The 16,074-nt window shown below is 43.1% G+C and overlaps 1 protein-coding gene across 1 annotated transcript; it reads left to right on the top strand.

The window, feature by feature from the left end:
• The first annotated feature begins 262 nt into the window (after positions 1-262).
• Positions 263-15,873, top strand: tead3b (TEA domain family member 3 b). The gene is made up of 11 exons (XM_030777444.1): positions 263-401; positions 8,607-8,671; positions 9,559-9,621; positions 12,190-12,318; positions 12,662-12,705; positions 13,654-13,718; positions 13,821-13,957; positions 14,485-14,658; positions 14,921-15,064; positions 15,442-15,594; positions 15,760-15,873. The coding sequence occupies exons 1-11, from the start codon at positions 278-280 to the stop codon at positions 15,871-15,873; spliced, it is 1,212 nt and encodes a 403-aa protein (XP_030633304.1). The 5' UTR covers positions 263-277.
• The last annotated feature ends 201 nt before the right edge of the window (positions 15,874-16,074 follow it).

The following is a 16,074-nucleotide window of genomic DNA, read 5'->3' as shown; positions in this document are numbered from 1 at the left end:
TTTATGTGTGGCATGAGATGCTAGCAGTTTCTCTCTGTGTCCCCTGCGGCATTTGTGTAGCGTGGCATGCTAACGGTCTCTTTCTGTCTCTCTCTGCAGTATTTGTGTAGCGTGGCATGCTAACAGTCTCTCTTTCTTTCTCTCAGCAGTATTTGTGTAGTGTGGGGGCTCGCGGCCGGGCCCAGGCGGAGCCGCCATCATTGCGTCGAACGAGTGGAGTGCGAATGGCAGCCCGGAGGAGGGGCTGGAAGATGGGGCAGATGAGCTGGACAAAACCATGGATGGGGACGCAGAGGGCGTCTGGAGCCCAGACATCGAACAGAGCTTTCAGGAAGCGCTGGCAATCTATCCGCCCTGTGGACGCCGCAAAATCATCCTCTCCGATGAGGGCAAGATGTATGGTGAGTGACACAACCCCAACACACCTTTAGAATACTGTGTCTCTATTCTTACAAACTAGGAAAGCACAGATATAGTGGTGTATTTCTTTTGGAAGTTTCTGTCCCCTGGTTTCATATGGGCAGTCACTCTTAGGGAGTTTGTAAACTTTCTGATTTTGATCATTTAACTCTCTCTGTGTGTGTCTTGTGTTGAGTTGGGGAAGTGACTCCAAAACTGCGTGACTCTTCTACGGAAGCACCTCTGGAAATGGAGTTTACCAAGCTACCAGCTTAGCAAGACTTGGTGTGACCATCCACTAAGTGACTGGCATTAACTTGAGTGGATCTCAACTGGGCTGTTTGATTTATACTTTGGGTTGTCAAGCATGCATTCTACTTCCTCAGTGTTTTATTGATGACCCCTTTACATTACCAGAGGGTTCAACAATGACACCCATCAGCCCAGGGTTCACTGTCTTCCATATCTCCCTGTCCTGAAGGTCACTTTGGTACCCAGCTAGGGATGTTCACTGTTCAGCTGTGGTCAGTAGTTGCTTTATTCGGTGGCTTCTGCTGTTGTCCTAATGACTTAGTGTTGAACTTGGTAGCCAGTCTCCACTTTCTTGATGTGGAGCTACAGTAAAGCTACGCTTTAAATGTAGTTTGTTTAACTAAAGTTACTTCACTGAATCAAAACCACTTCACAAAACTATCAAATCTAAATCTGGAGTATGATATAATGTGTATACAGAAATAAGGAGTAGGAACAGATCAGCTGTTCTCAGATTTTGCTGTTATGCTTATGACGTACGGTTGTCACATTGGATTAAAAACGGAGAATGCAACAGGATTAAGTAAGTCTTATCACAGTTCTGATGTGAAACGGTGATGCAAAAATACATCTGTTTCTAAAATTAGCAGTTCCCACTTTTTCTTACTTGACAAAAAAAAGAATCTGTAGCTCCAGCATTTAGCTACACCACAACCTGACCAAAAAAGAGAAATTAACAACTGAAGACATTCTGGAAAAAAAAAAAGAAAAATCAGTGTAGTTGAAGTACTGGAGCCACTGGAAAATCTAATGAAATTACACATAGCACAGCATGTTGTGAAAATGGCTGTCAAAAGCCAACCTGCCGGTGCAGTTCTGCTGTATTGTTAACCAAAAATGAAAGCTTACAGTGGCATTAAGAAAACAGGCAAATTAAACTATGAAAGAAGTGTAAGCCAGGAAAACAAGTTAAAGGGTTTCTGAGTGGCTCCATGGAAACTCATCCAACACTTAATGAAAAACTCTTAAATCAGGGATTCTTCTTTCAGCTGTTGAATATTTTGATGAGTTGAATTTATGAGACAAAAACTAAAGGTTTAAATTGTTACAGGACCTGTAATACTTTGCTGGCTGCCAAGATTAGCTAATCGTTTGTCTACACTACAGGGATTTGTTTGTGTGCGTGTTTATCTCTCTGTTACTGTGAGAGCTGATTGAATAAGTGTTGGAGGAAAAATAAATATGTTTAAGTATTAGTGTTCCAAAGATAGATTTTGGAAGGAGCAGAAGAAAAGAAGAACGGAGAATGAGAGGAAAAGACACTGAAGATGAAAATTGGAGGGAGAGAGAGCACACAAGGGGCTCAGAGGTTATGTTGAGTGTAGTTATTCATTCAGTTATGGCAGGCACCCTGTCTCACACATGCTACCAACTGTTACCCTCACATCATTTCTCCTTTCAGCATTCTTTGAAAAACTGAATCATTCTCATCAATCATTTAATAGCAGTGTTTTAAAGACACTGCACCCATTTTTCAGAGAAATAAGAGTCCACGGTGCTTTGTGTTCCCTCCATTATGTTCTGAAAATGTTTTAACCATTATGCACACGTGCACACGCACACACATACACTTACGCACGCGCACACACACGCGCGCGCACACACGCATCCTTCCCAAAGGGTTTCTTTTCCTCATTGTACGGTGCATACAGGTCTGCACTTGTCTTGGAGTAGTGGAGAGTAGTCGTAGAGACCAACCTGCCAACAGGTTTCTCCTGAATGGCATTCAAAACCACACAAGCATGCATGTCTTTTTTTTTTTTTTTTGGTCTTTCATTAGCTGTTCTCTTTTGAGCCCCAAGCAGGTTTATTGGATCACATCTGATCATTAGTACTTCATTTCCTGTCATGCCAGTACTGTCTCTTTTTGCCTCTCTCTCTCTCTCTCCCTCTCTCTCTCTCTCTCTGTTCTCCCACTCCCTCTCTTTGCCCCCCCCCCCCTCCACACCCATGTAGTAAAGTGGTAGAACCAGCTCTGTTTGTCTTGCTCAATCAGGCAGTCAGGTAGCGTTCTCTCACAAATTTCTGGATGTCTGTGTAAGGAGGTAACTCAGCCCTTAGGCAAACCAGCTTTAGTGACTCCAGGTACATCAAAGGCTCTCTCTGTTTTAATGGATTTTATCTTATTGGAAATGAACCACAGTGGGGCATGTAGTTTAGACTCAAGTCTCACTCTCTTTGCTATTTCAATAAATAAATAAAAAAAGACCTTGGACATCGAGGGTATCTTGAGCTGCTCCCTTTTTTTTTTTTTTTTTTTACCTTAAATGGGAATCGTCTCTCTTTCGTGAAACGTTGGATCAGCATTCAAAATAGAGTAAAAAACAGAATACCACATCAGCAGTTGCTCCTGTTCATGAAAAGAACCATCTCTAGTTCTGTGTAGAGTTTAAACATTTGAGGCTAAAGGCACTGGTTGGTTTTATGGAAGTTTTGTGTCTGTCTTTTTTTTGGGGGGGTGGGGTGGGGGGGGGGGTGTTGTCTTGTGGGTGAAAGCCCAGCTGGAAAAATGTATTGTCATGCATGTTGGGAAGTGTTTCTGCGGCAGATGGCTGGTCTGGCTGAGGTGTAGTTAGGGACCCGGTGGAGTGAAGACCAGGTGCTTGGATCTTACCGTGTTCATCCCCAAACAAGTCTAAAGCCCCTTCCCCTCCCCCTCCACGTGGGGAAAAAAATCCCACTGAAAGTGCTCAAGTGATGGTTTCAATTAAGGGAGCTGAGCAGGGAGATGTGAAGCAGATCGAAAAACTAGCCGACACCATCACTGTAGAGTGGAGGAAGAGTCGGGTTCCTTTGGGGTCACTTTGCTCTTCTTCATTGTCCTCACAGAACCCTGGGCTAAACCCAGAGCACGCCAGTGAACTGTGAGGAAGAGGAAGAGCCTGTAGACTGAGGAAACTAATTCCACTCACATTTATGTTTCCTGTGCTTTTTCAAAGGGTTTCCATTCTCTGCCAGTTATTCCTCTAGTCTCAGCACATTTACATACAGCTCCGCGTAAAATGCATCTGGAAAAGTATGGTAGATACTTGCAGTCAAATCATGCCAGGTTTGTCTTTTTAATGAGAATCAAGTTTAGTTGTTCCTTTGCAGTTCTGTTCTTATTTCGCTCGTTTTTTCAAACTGTCTTTTAGTTTCATTTTGATTTGAATCCTTTTGCTTGGTTCTCTCACTTTCTCTGAGTAATTTTTTGAATAGCTTCTCAGGTGAATCACTCCGGAATGCCATTCTCCAGGCTCCTAAGACATACACAATCTCTGACAAACACACACACACACACAAACGTGGGCGAGTCCCTTTCCACAGGTACACCGATAGCTGACACGAGGTTACAGCTCTCCTATGTCTCTGCATGAATCCAGATTAAAGCTCCAGAGGGCATCAGAAGTGGATAATGGGGGTGGTGTGGTTAGGTTTGGGGGGAGGGGGGGGGTTGCCTGCCTCCCCCCTCAGCCCAGGGTTACATTGGCAGAGTGTTATCTTGCCAAAGCCGTCAAATATAAACATATTTACAACTCGACTGATAACCCAGAAGGACATGCCCCTCACTGTTCTGTTACAGAGACTTTGTCGGTCAGAACAGATTAATCTGGAATAATGTCAGTTTTTGATATTACATTGAAAGCATTTTTGTAATGTTTGTTGGCATAGTTGTATGGTCTCATTCCATATTTGTATTCTTTGATGAATTTTTTGATTGAACCATTTACTGAGTATAGTACAGACGGCTGATAATTTCAGGGTTTCGGTTATAGTGAGGACACATGTATGCAGTGTAAGAACAGTCTTTCTTTGGCAGATTTTCTTGCGCCTTTTATAACGAACTGACCTAAAGGTAGATCTTAAAACACAATTACCACAACTAGACCTGCAATGAAAAACATTGTTCTTTGAGAGAAACATTTCGTCGTTCTTTGAGAGTGGCAGCCTGGTTGAATCTAATTTTTTTTTTTTGGGATGAAGCCAGGAGCATTTTTGTCAGCATTTTGTCACTGAGGTCGATCAGTTTTCCCGTTCAGACCCCAACCCCCGGGCAGAATGAGTGCTTGCGGGAGAGAAGAGTCAGGACCCCCCATGGGGGTGTCACGGAGCGGTTGCTCTATTCTGCGGCTGTAAACACCTGATCCGTTTACATCAAGTCATCCAAGGCCCTCGTGGTATTGGCCAGCCGTGCGACTGAAGAAGCCTCTCACGAGGCGGGTGACCTCAGCGCTGGAAATATAGGCCTGACGCAGGTCCAAGGGAATGCTGATGATTCTGCCGTGTGCCACGGTGCCCGGCTCAGGTGTAATCAAGGGAACAGAACTCAGGGACCCACTCAGACTTCTGTTTGTCTGGACCTTTTGGACTTTTCTGGAAGGGTCAGAAGGTAGCACTCAAATACCGTACGTACATGTGGGGAGGCTGGAAAGACAAAAATGCGTGGTTTGAAAACAAAAGCAGTTGTTACCATTGAGAAGAAAAATATACAATTAAATTTGGGGTTAAACATGACATTCAAAGCTCCCAGTGTTATGAAATGGCATTCCTCTCTTTAATTGAATGATTTATAGCAGAGCAGGATGGCAGAAATGTGGCTTGTCAAGTTCTGCACTGTCATGTTCCTCGGCTGTTGTTTTCTATCTCTCTCTCTGGAGTATGTTCTTCCAGTCTACCTGCTATTCAGTTCAGTTCACCTTGTCATATACCCCACAGTCCCTTTGCTTTGCCCTCTGCTGTGTTGGCCTCATACACGCATGTCTGTAAGAGATGATGAAACTCGGCACTGCGAGGTCCTGCGTGTCTGCGGGGACATTTCTGGGCTATGTCTGGAATGGGCACTGGGTTCAGCATGTATGAAAGCTATTTGAAGGGCAGAGTAATAAAGTTATTGTGGGTAGATTTTGTCTGGGTCAGTCAGAGCAAGAATGCAGGGATGGCTGTGTTTTATTTGAAGCTTTTTTGAGACAAGGCCTTGAGATTCTTTATACGTGTAATGTATTACCTGTGGGAAATCAGACATAATCTTCCCCATCATAGCTTTTGATAGACAAAGAAAGGGAAGCAGGTAGGATAGCGAGAGGGATTGGGCGAAAATAGCCAATTTTACTTAGAGGAAGTGGAAAATTCCATTGGGTGCACAGCTGAGAAGAAAAAGAAAAGAAAGAAAAAAATGGGCGTGTTCTGGTAAGGAAAAGGTTAAGCGTTGCCGAGAGTGATCCCACAGGCTTCTTCAAACCAAACCAGGTTGAGCAATCAACGAGAGAGAGAGAGAGTGGGGGAGAGAGAGAGAGAGTGGGAGAGAGAGAGAGGACATGATTTAAGGAGGGACGTGAGGGAAGAAGGAGATGTATTAAGGAGAGAAAGACAGAGGAGGTTACGGGTGTGTTAGTGTGAGGGATGTTGAGGTCAAGCGTGAGTTGACAGAGCAGTACCCGTCCATGTTTGACTCGCATTAGATGAGCTCTTACAGCCTTTGTCCAAGAGATCAAGAGAAACCATTAGTGAAAGCACAACTGAAAAGGCCAAGATTTAAAGCACTTGAGATAACAGCTTATTAACTGAGCTGCAATGGAGTTACCCTCAAATACCATACACACACACACACACACTAGTTAAGTTACATAAAGGTAGGTGACTGTTTAGCCTCCATGTGGCTCCTTGCATTAGGGGTGTACCACTTTTCTTATCAACAGTGCTGAGGTACTGTCCAACTCTGACCTTATTCTGTCCAACTCTGACCTCAGACCAGATTCTGTTGTTTAGAGACAAACCCTTAGGTCTGTTCAGACCACACTACTGTTTGATCCTGAGCCTAATGCCCTCTTCTTACGCAGGCTTTCGTGGAGAGAGTTCCCAAAAAGTTTATTCTTTGACAGAAGAGATTGAGAGCAACAGTTGAATTGCAGAAGCTTAAGGGGGGAGGGGAGGGAGAGAGAGAGAGAGAGAGAGAGAGAGAGAGAGAGAGAGAGAGAGGGGGAAGGGTCAGTATTATTCTTTGCCACTCTGAGGACAGTCCATGGCAGGTGCTGGTGTCCGTTGGTGAGCGTGGGTTAAAGGGGTGGAGAGAGGGCCAGCTGCCAGTTGTTGGCAGAGATAGCAAGGCCCTTTGTGTCTCTTCTGTCTTTCTTTCTACTCTCTCTCCCTCTCTCTGGGCTGAAAAGGGAGGGTGTGCACATGCTCAGTCCAGCCAACCATTGTCCAATCACAGGGCCCAGAACAGATGTGACAGGCGCTATGGAATGTGTGGAATGTGGAGGCTGAGAGGCGGGTGTGTCTGCTGTCCTGGGTGCGCTGCAGAAAGGGGAGGGGAGGGGGGGGGATGGGGATGGGGAGGGGGAGGAGATTGGAGGGGGGGTGTCCAGCTGACTATGCGTGTAAAGTTCTGTGCTCTGAGGAGAGCTGAACTGAACACAGGGCCTGGCAGGCGGGTGGGTTGGTAGGCAGACAGGAGGCAGGCAGACAACAGTGCTCTCATACTGCCTTCACTCTCTCTCACACACACGCACACACACACGCACACTCTGCAGGACTTTTATGGTCAATGCATCAGGCTGAGTGGAGCACAGGACTGGGACACACGGGACAATGCTGCACTGTTGGACTGGGCTCAGTACCATTTTGATCACCTACCCCCCCAGTGTCCATCCGCTCGTAGTCCAAAAGTGTTACTGTCCTTTACTGTGTGAAGATGAACATGCATGGCTTTCTGAGTATCTCCTACACTGGTGTGTCCTTTTGTGTCAAAGGATTTGTGTGGAATCATTTGGCCTTCTGTGGAGGGAATTTGCCAACCTTTACAACCATGCTTAGAATCACTTTATATATCCGTGTCCACTCTAAGTACTGCTAGCCAAGGAGAGAGGAGGAAAGAGAGAGGGAAAAAAAAGAAAAGGTGCGCATGTTAGGAAGTTTTTGGAAGAAAAGAGAGAGTCAGGCTTGGATGGCAGGTCTCCAGTGTCTGTCAGAGGGGAGTCACCTGGGAAAATTCATAAGGACAGCCCGATGCAGCTGTTTTCAAGGCCGGACCCCAGAGTCCAACTCATTTTCCTCCACCCCCGGTTCCCTCTTTTTGTCTCGTTTCTCACTCGTTCCTTCCTGTTCTTTTTGTCTCTCTCGCTCTCTTGCTCTCACTTTCTGTCCCGGTTTATTGGATCAGTTACCTATCAACCAGTTTTTACAGAGAGCTAGACCTTGGAGAGCACAGTGACGTAAACATGCAGGATTTCCTGTTTCAGATAAACATCAGAAATCTGTTCAGCACCCATCACTGTGCTGAATGTGGGATTTTTTTTAAAGCTCCGATCAAAGATCTTTGAAAAAAAAACCCAAACAAACAAACAAAAAAAACCTCATAATTATGTTTCACAAATATCTAGATCCAGCTAAGCTGCATTTCAGGTGAAAAGATTTCAGACGTTGTTTTCATCTGTCAGGAGAGAAGCCTCAGAAACCTTGTTTAGACAGCAGCTGCTTCATAATCCAACCTGTTTGTGTGGAATGTCGAAAGAACATGTTACCTAATGCAAGCACCTTTTTTTGTTTACATATTTAAAAAAAAAATCTTTTAACGGTATGGTTCTGTAATAAGTAATAAGCTTCATCATGTGGTTGCAGTGAAAGGTTTTTTGCCTACCATGGGAAGTCAAGTTATTAGCCTGAGTTGTTTGCTGGGCAAAGCTAGCACATCAATGCTAACTGCTTTACATGATGAGAGTTCTATTTATGTCCTCTCATTAGAACCGAGAGGGTTTTTTTGTGGAAGTTGCGTGATAATGTGTGCGAGTGTGTGTGTTTGTGTGCGTTAGTCGCAAAATCCATTGCTCTTGTCTGGTGCCACCTTGTGGCTTTTTACTAAAAAATCTGTTCAGTTAATTACATAGCCTCTGAAAATGTGCCTTTTGTTTCCTCAACAGGTCGGAACGAACTGATTGCCAGATACATCAAGCTGAGAACAGGCAAAACCCGAACAAGAAAACAGGTACTTGGCTTTTCCCCCCTCTACGCTCTTTTACCCTCTCTGATGTGTTATTAAAAAGTGTTGTCTCTTTTGTGCACCAGACTCTAAATTCAGATGAATATTGTGATCTGTGCAATTAACGTCTGACACATGCCATAAGCTTTGTCTGAAAAATTGAAAAATATTACGGTTAATTGCATATGTCTGAAAAGTACTAAAATATTGAAATTTAAACTGGATTTGCTATGTCTGTGACATGCAGCAAATTAACAGGTGAGACAACTAATGTTCTTAAACACAGGGTGCCTTGATTTCACAAAACAGACCAAAACACAAAACATGTATTTTCACAGATGGCATTGTAAAGCTTAGTTATTTGTTATTGATAAGACGACTTTTGGGTTCACATATATTTATTTACAGAATTTCTTGTATTGTGTTTTAACTTATTTTTGATGATAAATTAACCTTAGAGACTAACATAGTCTTTGCTTGCAAGGGAGTGTGTGTGTGTTTTTAAATTGTTTCACGCTCCTTCCGGTATCTATCCACATCCAGGTCTTTGTTCGTGAGGGAGTGTGTGTGTTTTTAAACTGTTTCACACTCCTTCAGGTATCTATCCACATCCAGGTCTTTGTTCGTGAAGGAGTGTGTGTGTGTGTTTTTAAACTGTTTCACACTCCTTCAGGTATCTAGCCACATACAGGTGCTAGCGAGGAAGAAGGTTCGCGAATACCAGGCTGGTATAAAGGTAGGTCTTACCTGCCGGCCACACGGCTGGGGTGTGTCTGGGCTCTTTCCTCCTTGGTTACGGCTTCTCTTTTCTCTCTCTCTCTCTTTCTTCTTTCTACCTTCTTTCTCTCTGTCTCTTCTTTTCTCTTCCCCATCTTTGCTCTTCTGTTCTGCAGGTCTCTAGCCATTTGCAGGTTCTTGCCCGGAGAAAATCTCGCGAGATACAGTCAAAGCTGAAGGTATGCGCTTTCCTGCGGGCTGGGCGGGGCTTGGCTTTGCGCTAACCAGTCAGAAAATCGCCTTTTTAACGTAATATTTGGATCGGTGGTCATTTTTGTTCTTGGCTCGTGAGTATGGCTTGCCCCACGCTCTCATAAAGAGCTTGAGATGAGAAAGCTCGAAGGTTTGCTCGAATAACGATGGACGCGTTTGGGCTGAAAAGGCTGCCGTGGTGCTGTGGAGCACACGTTTTGTTTGTTTGTTTTGTTGTTGTTGTTGTTGTTTTTCTGTCAGTATAGCTGAGTGCTTTGACTGTGAGGTGCTGAAGTGCATGAGGGCTCCGCTGTAGCTCTGTGCTTTTTGCCTGTAGGCTTTCATGATGCTGCCTCTCCTCATTTCTGTTCTCATTTCCAATGCTAGTCTCTCCTAAACTTTTCAAACTTTTCTTTCACAACTGCTCAGTCCAGTTGTCACTGTAAAACTGTAATAAAAAATAAAAAAAACAGTAAATGGAGCTGTTGAGTATTTTTCTTCATACTCTCATCTAAAAACAAGTTCAAATTAATCATTGTGTTGCTGACATTTAACTGGCAGTAAAGTTATTAACCATTCATTCATTTCTGTGGACGTTTTCAGTAGCTCAGTTTTAAAAGAACATTCCATGATGATCCAGTTGTGACCTCAGAAAGGCCAAATTATGCTTTTAAATTTTTAAATGTAGGTACAGTTATCTAAGTGGTTTTACTGGGCCACTTTTTTGTTGTTGTTGTTGTTGTTATTGTCTCTTTGGCGCCCTCTGTCAGTCATCATCAGAACTACTAGGCAAAACAGGAAATGCTATGTGTGGTTTCCCATGACTTTCATAAGATAATTAGGTAACTCTATTATCTTCCATCATCACCATGGCAATCTATTTGATGAAGGTCTCTGTTTGAATGAAAGAGATTCGTTGTGGGCCCAGATGGGTCTTAAAATATCTGCCTTAATACATCCGAGTTCACTGACATTGATCACATAATTGAGCATAACTACTTGAACATATCAGAAGGCTACAGAGAACAAATGTGCTTAGCATTAGTCCATTGATTGTAAGCTGAGACCCGCTGTTCTTACAGGAGCATTAAATAAGAGGTATTGCTATCCTGGACCCTGTACTAATAGTGTCTCTTTCCTTTGATTCAGGCCATGAACTTGGTAAGTGTATTTTGATTGTTTTAAACTTTTTAATTTTTTTTTTTGCTTTGCCTTGCTTGGCTGTGTCAGTGCATTGTCACTACCCCTTACCAACAGCTACAGCTAATGCCTAGTATCGCCATGGCAATCCCTCTGTCCTGCCCCAGTTGTTTGCCTACATTTCCCATAAGCTCTTTGGTGACAGGGAAATACTCAGGCGTCATGCTCCTCGGAGCGAAATAGGCTTGTCTGGGTGTTTATATTGTTTGTCAGGAGAACACAAGAGGGGGGGTTTGCTTACAGTGATCTGGCTCTGTTTTGGGGGGAGGGGGGTGGCGGGGCATAATTTGCTAAGATCAGTTGTTATTAACTTATCCCAAACCCGTGATTTTCACTTTTATCCAACATTTGTGAAAAGGAAAAGGTAAAGGGCAATCAGTTGCTTATAGCTAAACTTGAACATTGCACGGAGTTTATCTGTTAAAGGACATTCACTCAAAACTGCCATTATACAAAATGTATATGAAAAGGCTTGCTGTTAATTTTATATTGTGATGGAAGAGTTGGATAGATTTTCCTTTAAGCATTCAGGATCTAGGAAAGCTAAATTTAGTCAAGACACTGTCAGTGAAAGCAACTGGCCAGCTGGTTGGATTGGTTGTAGAGTTCTTAAATGTTGAGATAATTGTATAGACAAGGTTAGCGTGACTTTCCTATATGAAACTGAAGTTCCATAAAATTGGTAGTTTGGTGATCTATTTAATGAGCCAGAGTCGCTTTGCCTTGTCAATAAGACTTTGAGATAACTGCTCTTTATGCCTGGCCTCAGGTTGTACAAATTTATCTGGCTTTTACTAAACGTCTTTGCTTCTTGCTTCTTTTCACCTCAGTGGAAAACCAGAGGAGCATTCTAGGGAGCTCACATTTGTTATAAATTATGCTTGGATCCGGTTATTTTGCCTTGTCTTTTGACAAGAGACTCGATCTGATTCTAAATCTCCTTTTCTGAGCAGTAAAAACATGAAAAGTCATATGTTTAAAGCTCAGACAGGAGACAAAGTGATCCCTAGCCTGTTCTTTCCCTGTTCCAATGGACTAAACTTCTCCTTAAAAACACTGTTTTTCTCTCTTATGTTGATTTTTTTCTATTGGAGCACCAATGAATTGTTAGCAGCACCGAATATAACAGTATTCATAAAAAGCTGTGATGGTGTGTATGAATGTTGGGAGAGAGCGAGAGAGACAGAGAGCAGGACTAAGTAATATATTCATATGAACCTTGTTGGAAGTTTGACTTTGTTACTTCAGTGAATAGCATGTGTAACCATTTCTTAGTATGCGGAAGTTGTCTCAGCATTATTATTATTATTATTGTTTGTCTAACATTCCTCTGAAACCTGTCATTCCCTCCACAGGATCAGGCATCCAAAGACAAGGCCCTCCAAAGCATGGCCGCATTATCCTCTGCCCAGATCGTGTCTCCAGGTCTCATCAAAGCCCAGCTGCCCCCACTGCCCCAGCCGCCCTACCCTCCCCCTGCCCGGGTATGTTCAGCCACTGCAGGCCACCCGCCGCCCCCATGCCCCAACACTCAGCACACTCAGTATGGAAACAGATATGTCACTGCGCCAGTGTGAGGGGGAAAAATAGTTCTAGTGTGTGGTCTCTTACTGGAAAGGTTGCTTTATTCATAATGCCCTATTACTCAACACTTTTAAATAAAATATTGATCTCTAACTGTTATATTATTTTCAGACTTTGCTGCTCATTGCTTCTTCATTTTAGAATCATTTGTAATTTGTTATCTGATACATACGCAGTTCTTAATGGACACCAGATGACTGTGAGTGACATCTGTTTTCATTCTTTTTCTCCTTTTTTTTGTAGTTTTGGCCAACTCCTATCCCGGGGCAGCCTGGACCATCTCAGGAGTGAGTAATATTTAGTCATTATTTTAATTGTGTGTGTGTGTGACAGAATGAGGAGAGAATTTGTTTTTGTGTATGTGTGTAGTGATGTGAGAGCAGAATAATAGTTAAGGGACAGATGTGTGTCCCTTACACATATAACAGATGGTGTTTTATACATTACACTTATTGAAAAGCTAAATATGGGTGGGTCTTTTACACCTGACTCCACCATCTGCACTAAGTCTCTGCCCAGACCCATATCTAGTCTCTGCTGAAAGCACTGACGGTGTGTCATACTGATAGACCAGCACTGATGACAAGCATAGCACAAAACACTTATGTAACTCAAATCTCTGGCCAAACAGATGTCCTGTTACCAAAAAAAAAAAAATAAACCAACAAAAAGTAAATTGGACTTTTACTTTGTCTTATACTCATCTCAGGGTAGACAGATACAAACACAAACACACACACACACACAAACAAACAGATATTTGTCCCATTAAATCCACCAGACCAGTTTGCCTAGTACAGATGGCAGAACCGCTCCATGTCAGTTCATCTAAGCACTGAAATTATGAATTAACCCCTCACCTTATGTCTGACTCAGCACTGAACAGCTACATTCAGAAAAAAACACACATACACATGGATCGAAAAGGATCAATTTTGCATGCCTTTTAAATTCCTTATAAACAGATCAGTTACATAATGTATAGAGAGTCTGTGGTGTACAGAAATGCACTTAGGTCCTGTGGCAATGGCAGAATTATACTTCACCATTCATACGTTCCCAACTGCACACTCCAGTCACATGCCAGACAGTCAAAACTGTAGTTTAATGGTGTCATTATCTTGATTCGCTTTGGGAAGGTGTGTCTTTTTTTGCTTGTGGTCGATTATCTTGTAGAATTTGTCATTGCAGTGGCCTATGGCAGAATCTGACAGGTTGTGAATGTCTCTTTTCAGCATTAAACCTTTTGCACAGCCTGCCTACACAAACCTGCCAGGACCTGTTCCACCTCCAATATCCTGTGAGTAGCTGTCACTGACTCTCAAAGACATTTAGAACTCTGTTGATCTGTGTTGATAAAGTTTCTCATAACCTCTCATATCCCGGTGCGCCCTGTGCCCAGCGTACGAGCCCCTGGCACCCCCCCTCCCTCCGTCCGCCACGGCCGTGCCCGTGTGGCAGGATCGTACCATCGCTTCGTCCAAACTGCGCATGCTCGAGTATTCTGCGTTTATGGAGGTGCCGCAGGACTCAGACAGTGTGAGTGATTGCTGAATCCAGAATACTGAATCTAGAATACTGAAAATACTAAATCCAGTGAAATACTGAATCCAGAAGTCCTGTGGCTCTTTTTGTACACATCAGTCAACCCATCACAATGATTAGTTACTCATTAGGAGGAAGAACAGAAAAGAAGAAGTGGGTGCTCTTGATTAGAAAAATAATATTTGAAAAATTGTAAGAATGCACAGTAACACTGTCATAAACAGAACTTATTTAATCTGTGCAGGTCAATGAAACATATTATCTCATTATCTCTGTACAGTTCAGCCTGTAGTAGTCGTGGTTCTGCCTGTACAGATTGTCTGTACAACCTCCTTATCAGCTTTAATCTCTTTCCAAAAAGTCAACTGTTCTTGACCTGGCTGAAAGCTCTCTGAGTCATACATCTGGAAGTTTCTGCATGAGTTAGTCTCCTAACACGCTCATCTCTGCTGACATTTAGCTTTAAAAACAGTCAGACTCTCCTTTGTTTTAAACAACTCTACGTTACACCTCTTTTACAGTATAGCAAACACCTGTTTGTCCACATCGGTCAGACTAACCCATCTTACAGCGACCCTCTGCTGGAGGCCGTGGATATCAGACAGATTTATGACAAGTTCCCTGAGAAGAAGGGAGGCCTGAAGGAACTGTACGAGAAAGGCCCTCAGAACGCATTCTTCCTGGTCAAGTTCTGGGTAGGTACAAACATCACAACTCACCAACTCATGCTTCAGCTTTAGAAGATTATGAAAACCATGAGGTACTTGGTGATTGGTCCTGAGAGAGAAAACATTGGATCAGAGATTTCGTGTAGCAGATACTACATTTGGGCTTGTAAATGTGTCCAGTAGAGTAGTGAGGCTGTTGTTTGAGAGTTGTATAGTCACACGTGGTTACTTTAAAGACAGTTATGGGTACTTTGGCTGGTCTGAGCTGGAGTTATGTTCCCCGTTGCAGGCGGACTTGAACAGCAGCGGCATGCAGGACGGCCCAGGCTCCTTCTATGGTGTCAGCAGTCAGTACAGTAGCTCTGAGAACATGACCATCACTGTGTCCACCAAGGTCTGCTCGTTTGGCAAACAGGTGGTGGAGAAGGTGGAGGTGAGTGTCTGCTACCTCTCTTCACCCATGTGAACTTTAATTAGCTAAAGCCCTAAACAATTCAGTTAACTTTGCTGGTCCTCAACCTTCATCCTTCAAAAAAAACAAATGAGGGATCATCTGGAAAGGTGCTCAAACTTTTGTGTCTTCCATATTCTGTAGTTTTAGTTCATTTGAATAAATAATATTTGAGAGTGTAACTTGAATGTGTAACTTGAAGGCTGAGGTCAGCTTGCGCTTACTTTGAGATTCACTGAAGAATGAAGTTTGACAAGGGGTACTCAGAATTTTGTAAGCAACTGTATCTGCAAAAGCCCAGCGAGAGAACGGTCGGGTGGTAACTACGCTTGATTTTGTCCACATTGTCCGATTGGCAGACGGAGTATGCACGGATGGAAGGAGGGAAGTACGTATACAGGATTCATCGCTCGCCCATGTGTGAATACATGATCAACTTTATTCACAAGCTCAAACATCTTCCGGAAAAATACATGATGAACAGCGTGTTAGAAAACTTCACAATTTTACAGGTAATTTTTGAAAGGCACCTCACGAATTCCTCACTTAATCACCGTTTTTTGCTGCTATATCAAGAGTTACATTATGTATCATAGAGGCCTTATTGAAGATTGCTTGGTTTTAGTGAGATTTGAGATTTTTCTGTCTGAGTGGTGTGTTTTCTCTTACTCTCCCAGGTTGTGACGAACAGGGAAACCCAGGAAACCTTACTATGCATAGCATTTGTTTTTGAGGTATCAACAAGTGAACATGGGGCACAGTACCACGTCTACCGGCTCATTAAGGACTAGAGGGGCATGTGTGAGACGGTTAGCCAATTGACTCAAGTCTCCCTGCTCAAGCCCCTCCTCCACGGACTGTCCATTTACTGAGAAATGCACAAATGTTACATAAAAAAAAAAAAAAAAATCTTTTGTTCCCATTTTCATAGAGAACGTTGTACAGCAGGACACATGGATGAAGTCTCAAGCAAGAGAAGTAAGGAAATGTGG

Source organism: Chanos chanos, chromosome 6 (assembly GCF_902362185.1).
Source record: "Chanos chanos chromosome 6, fChaCha1.1, whole genome shotgun sequence".
NCBI classification, from domain to species: domain Eukaryota; kingdom Metazoa; phylum Chordata; class Actinopteri; order Gonorynchiformes; family Chanidae; genus Chanos; species Chanos chanos.
The sequence above is the reverse complement of the archived record's forward strand: the minus strand, read 5'-3'. Positions and strand labels throughout refer to the sequence as shown.

What these genes read in the sequence shown, in the direction of transcription:
- tead3b (XM_030777444.1), top strand. Translation starts at nt 278, where the DNA reads ATGGATGGGGACGCAGAGGGCGTCTGGAGCCCAGACATCGAACAGAGC. An exon ending in CCTACCCTCCCCCTGCCCGG is followed by an intron (nt 12,319 to 12,661) that starts GTATGTTCAGCC and finishes TTTTTTTTGTAG; the next exon opens with TTTTGGCCAACTCCTATCCC. An exon ending in CAGCCTGGACCATCTCAGGA is followed by an intron (nt 12,706 to 13,653) that starts GTGAGTAATATT and finishes GTCTCTTTTCAG; the next exon opens with CATTAAACCTTTTGCACAGC.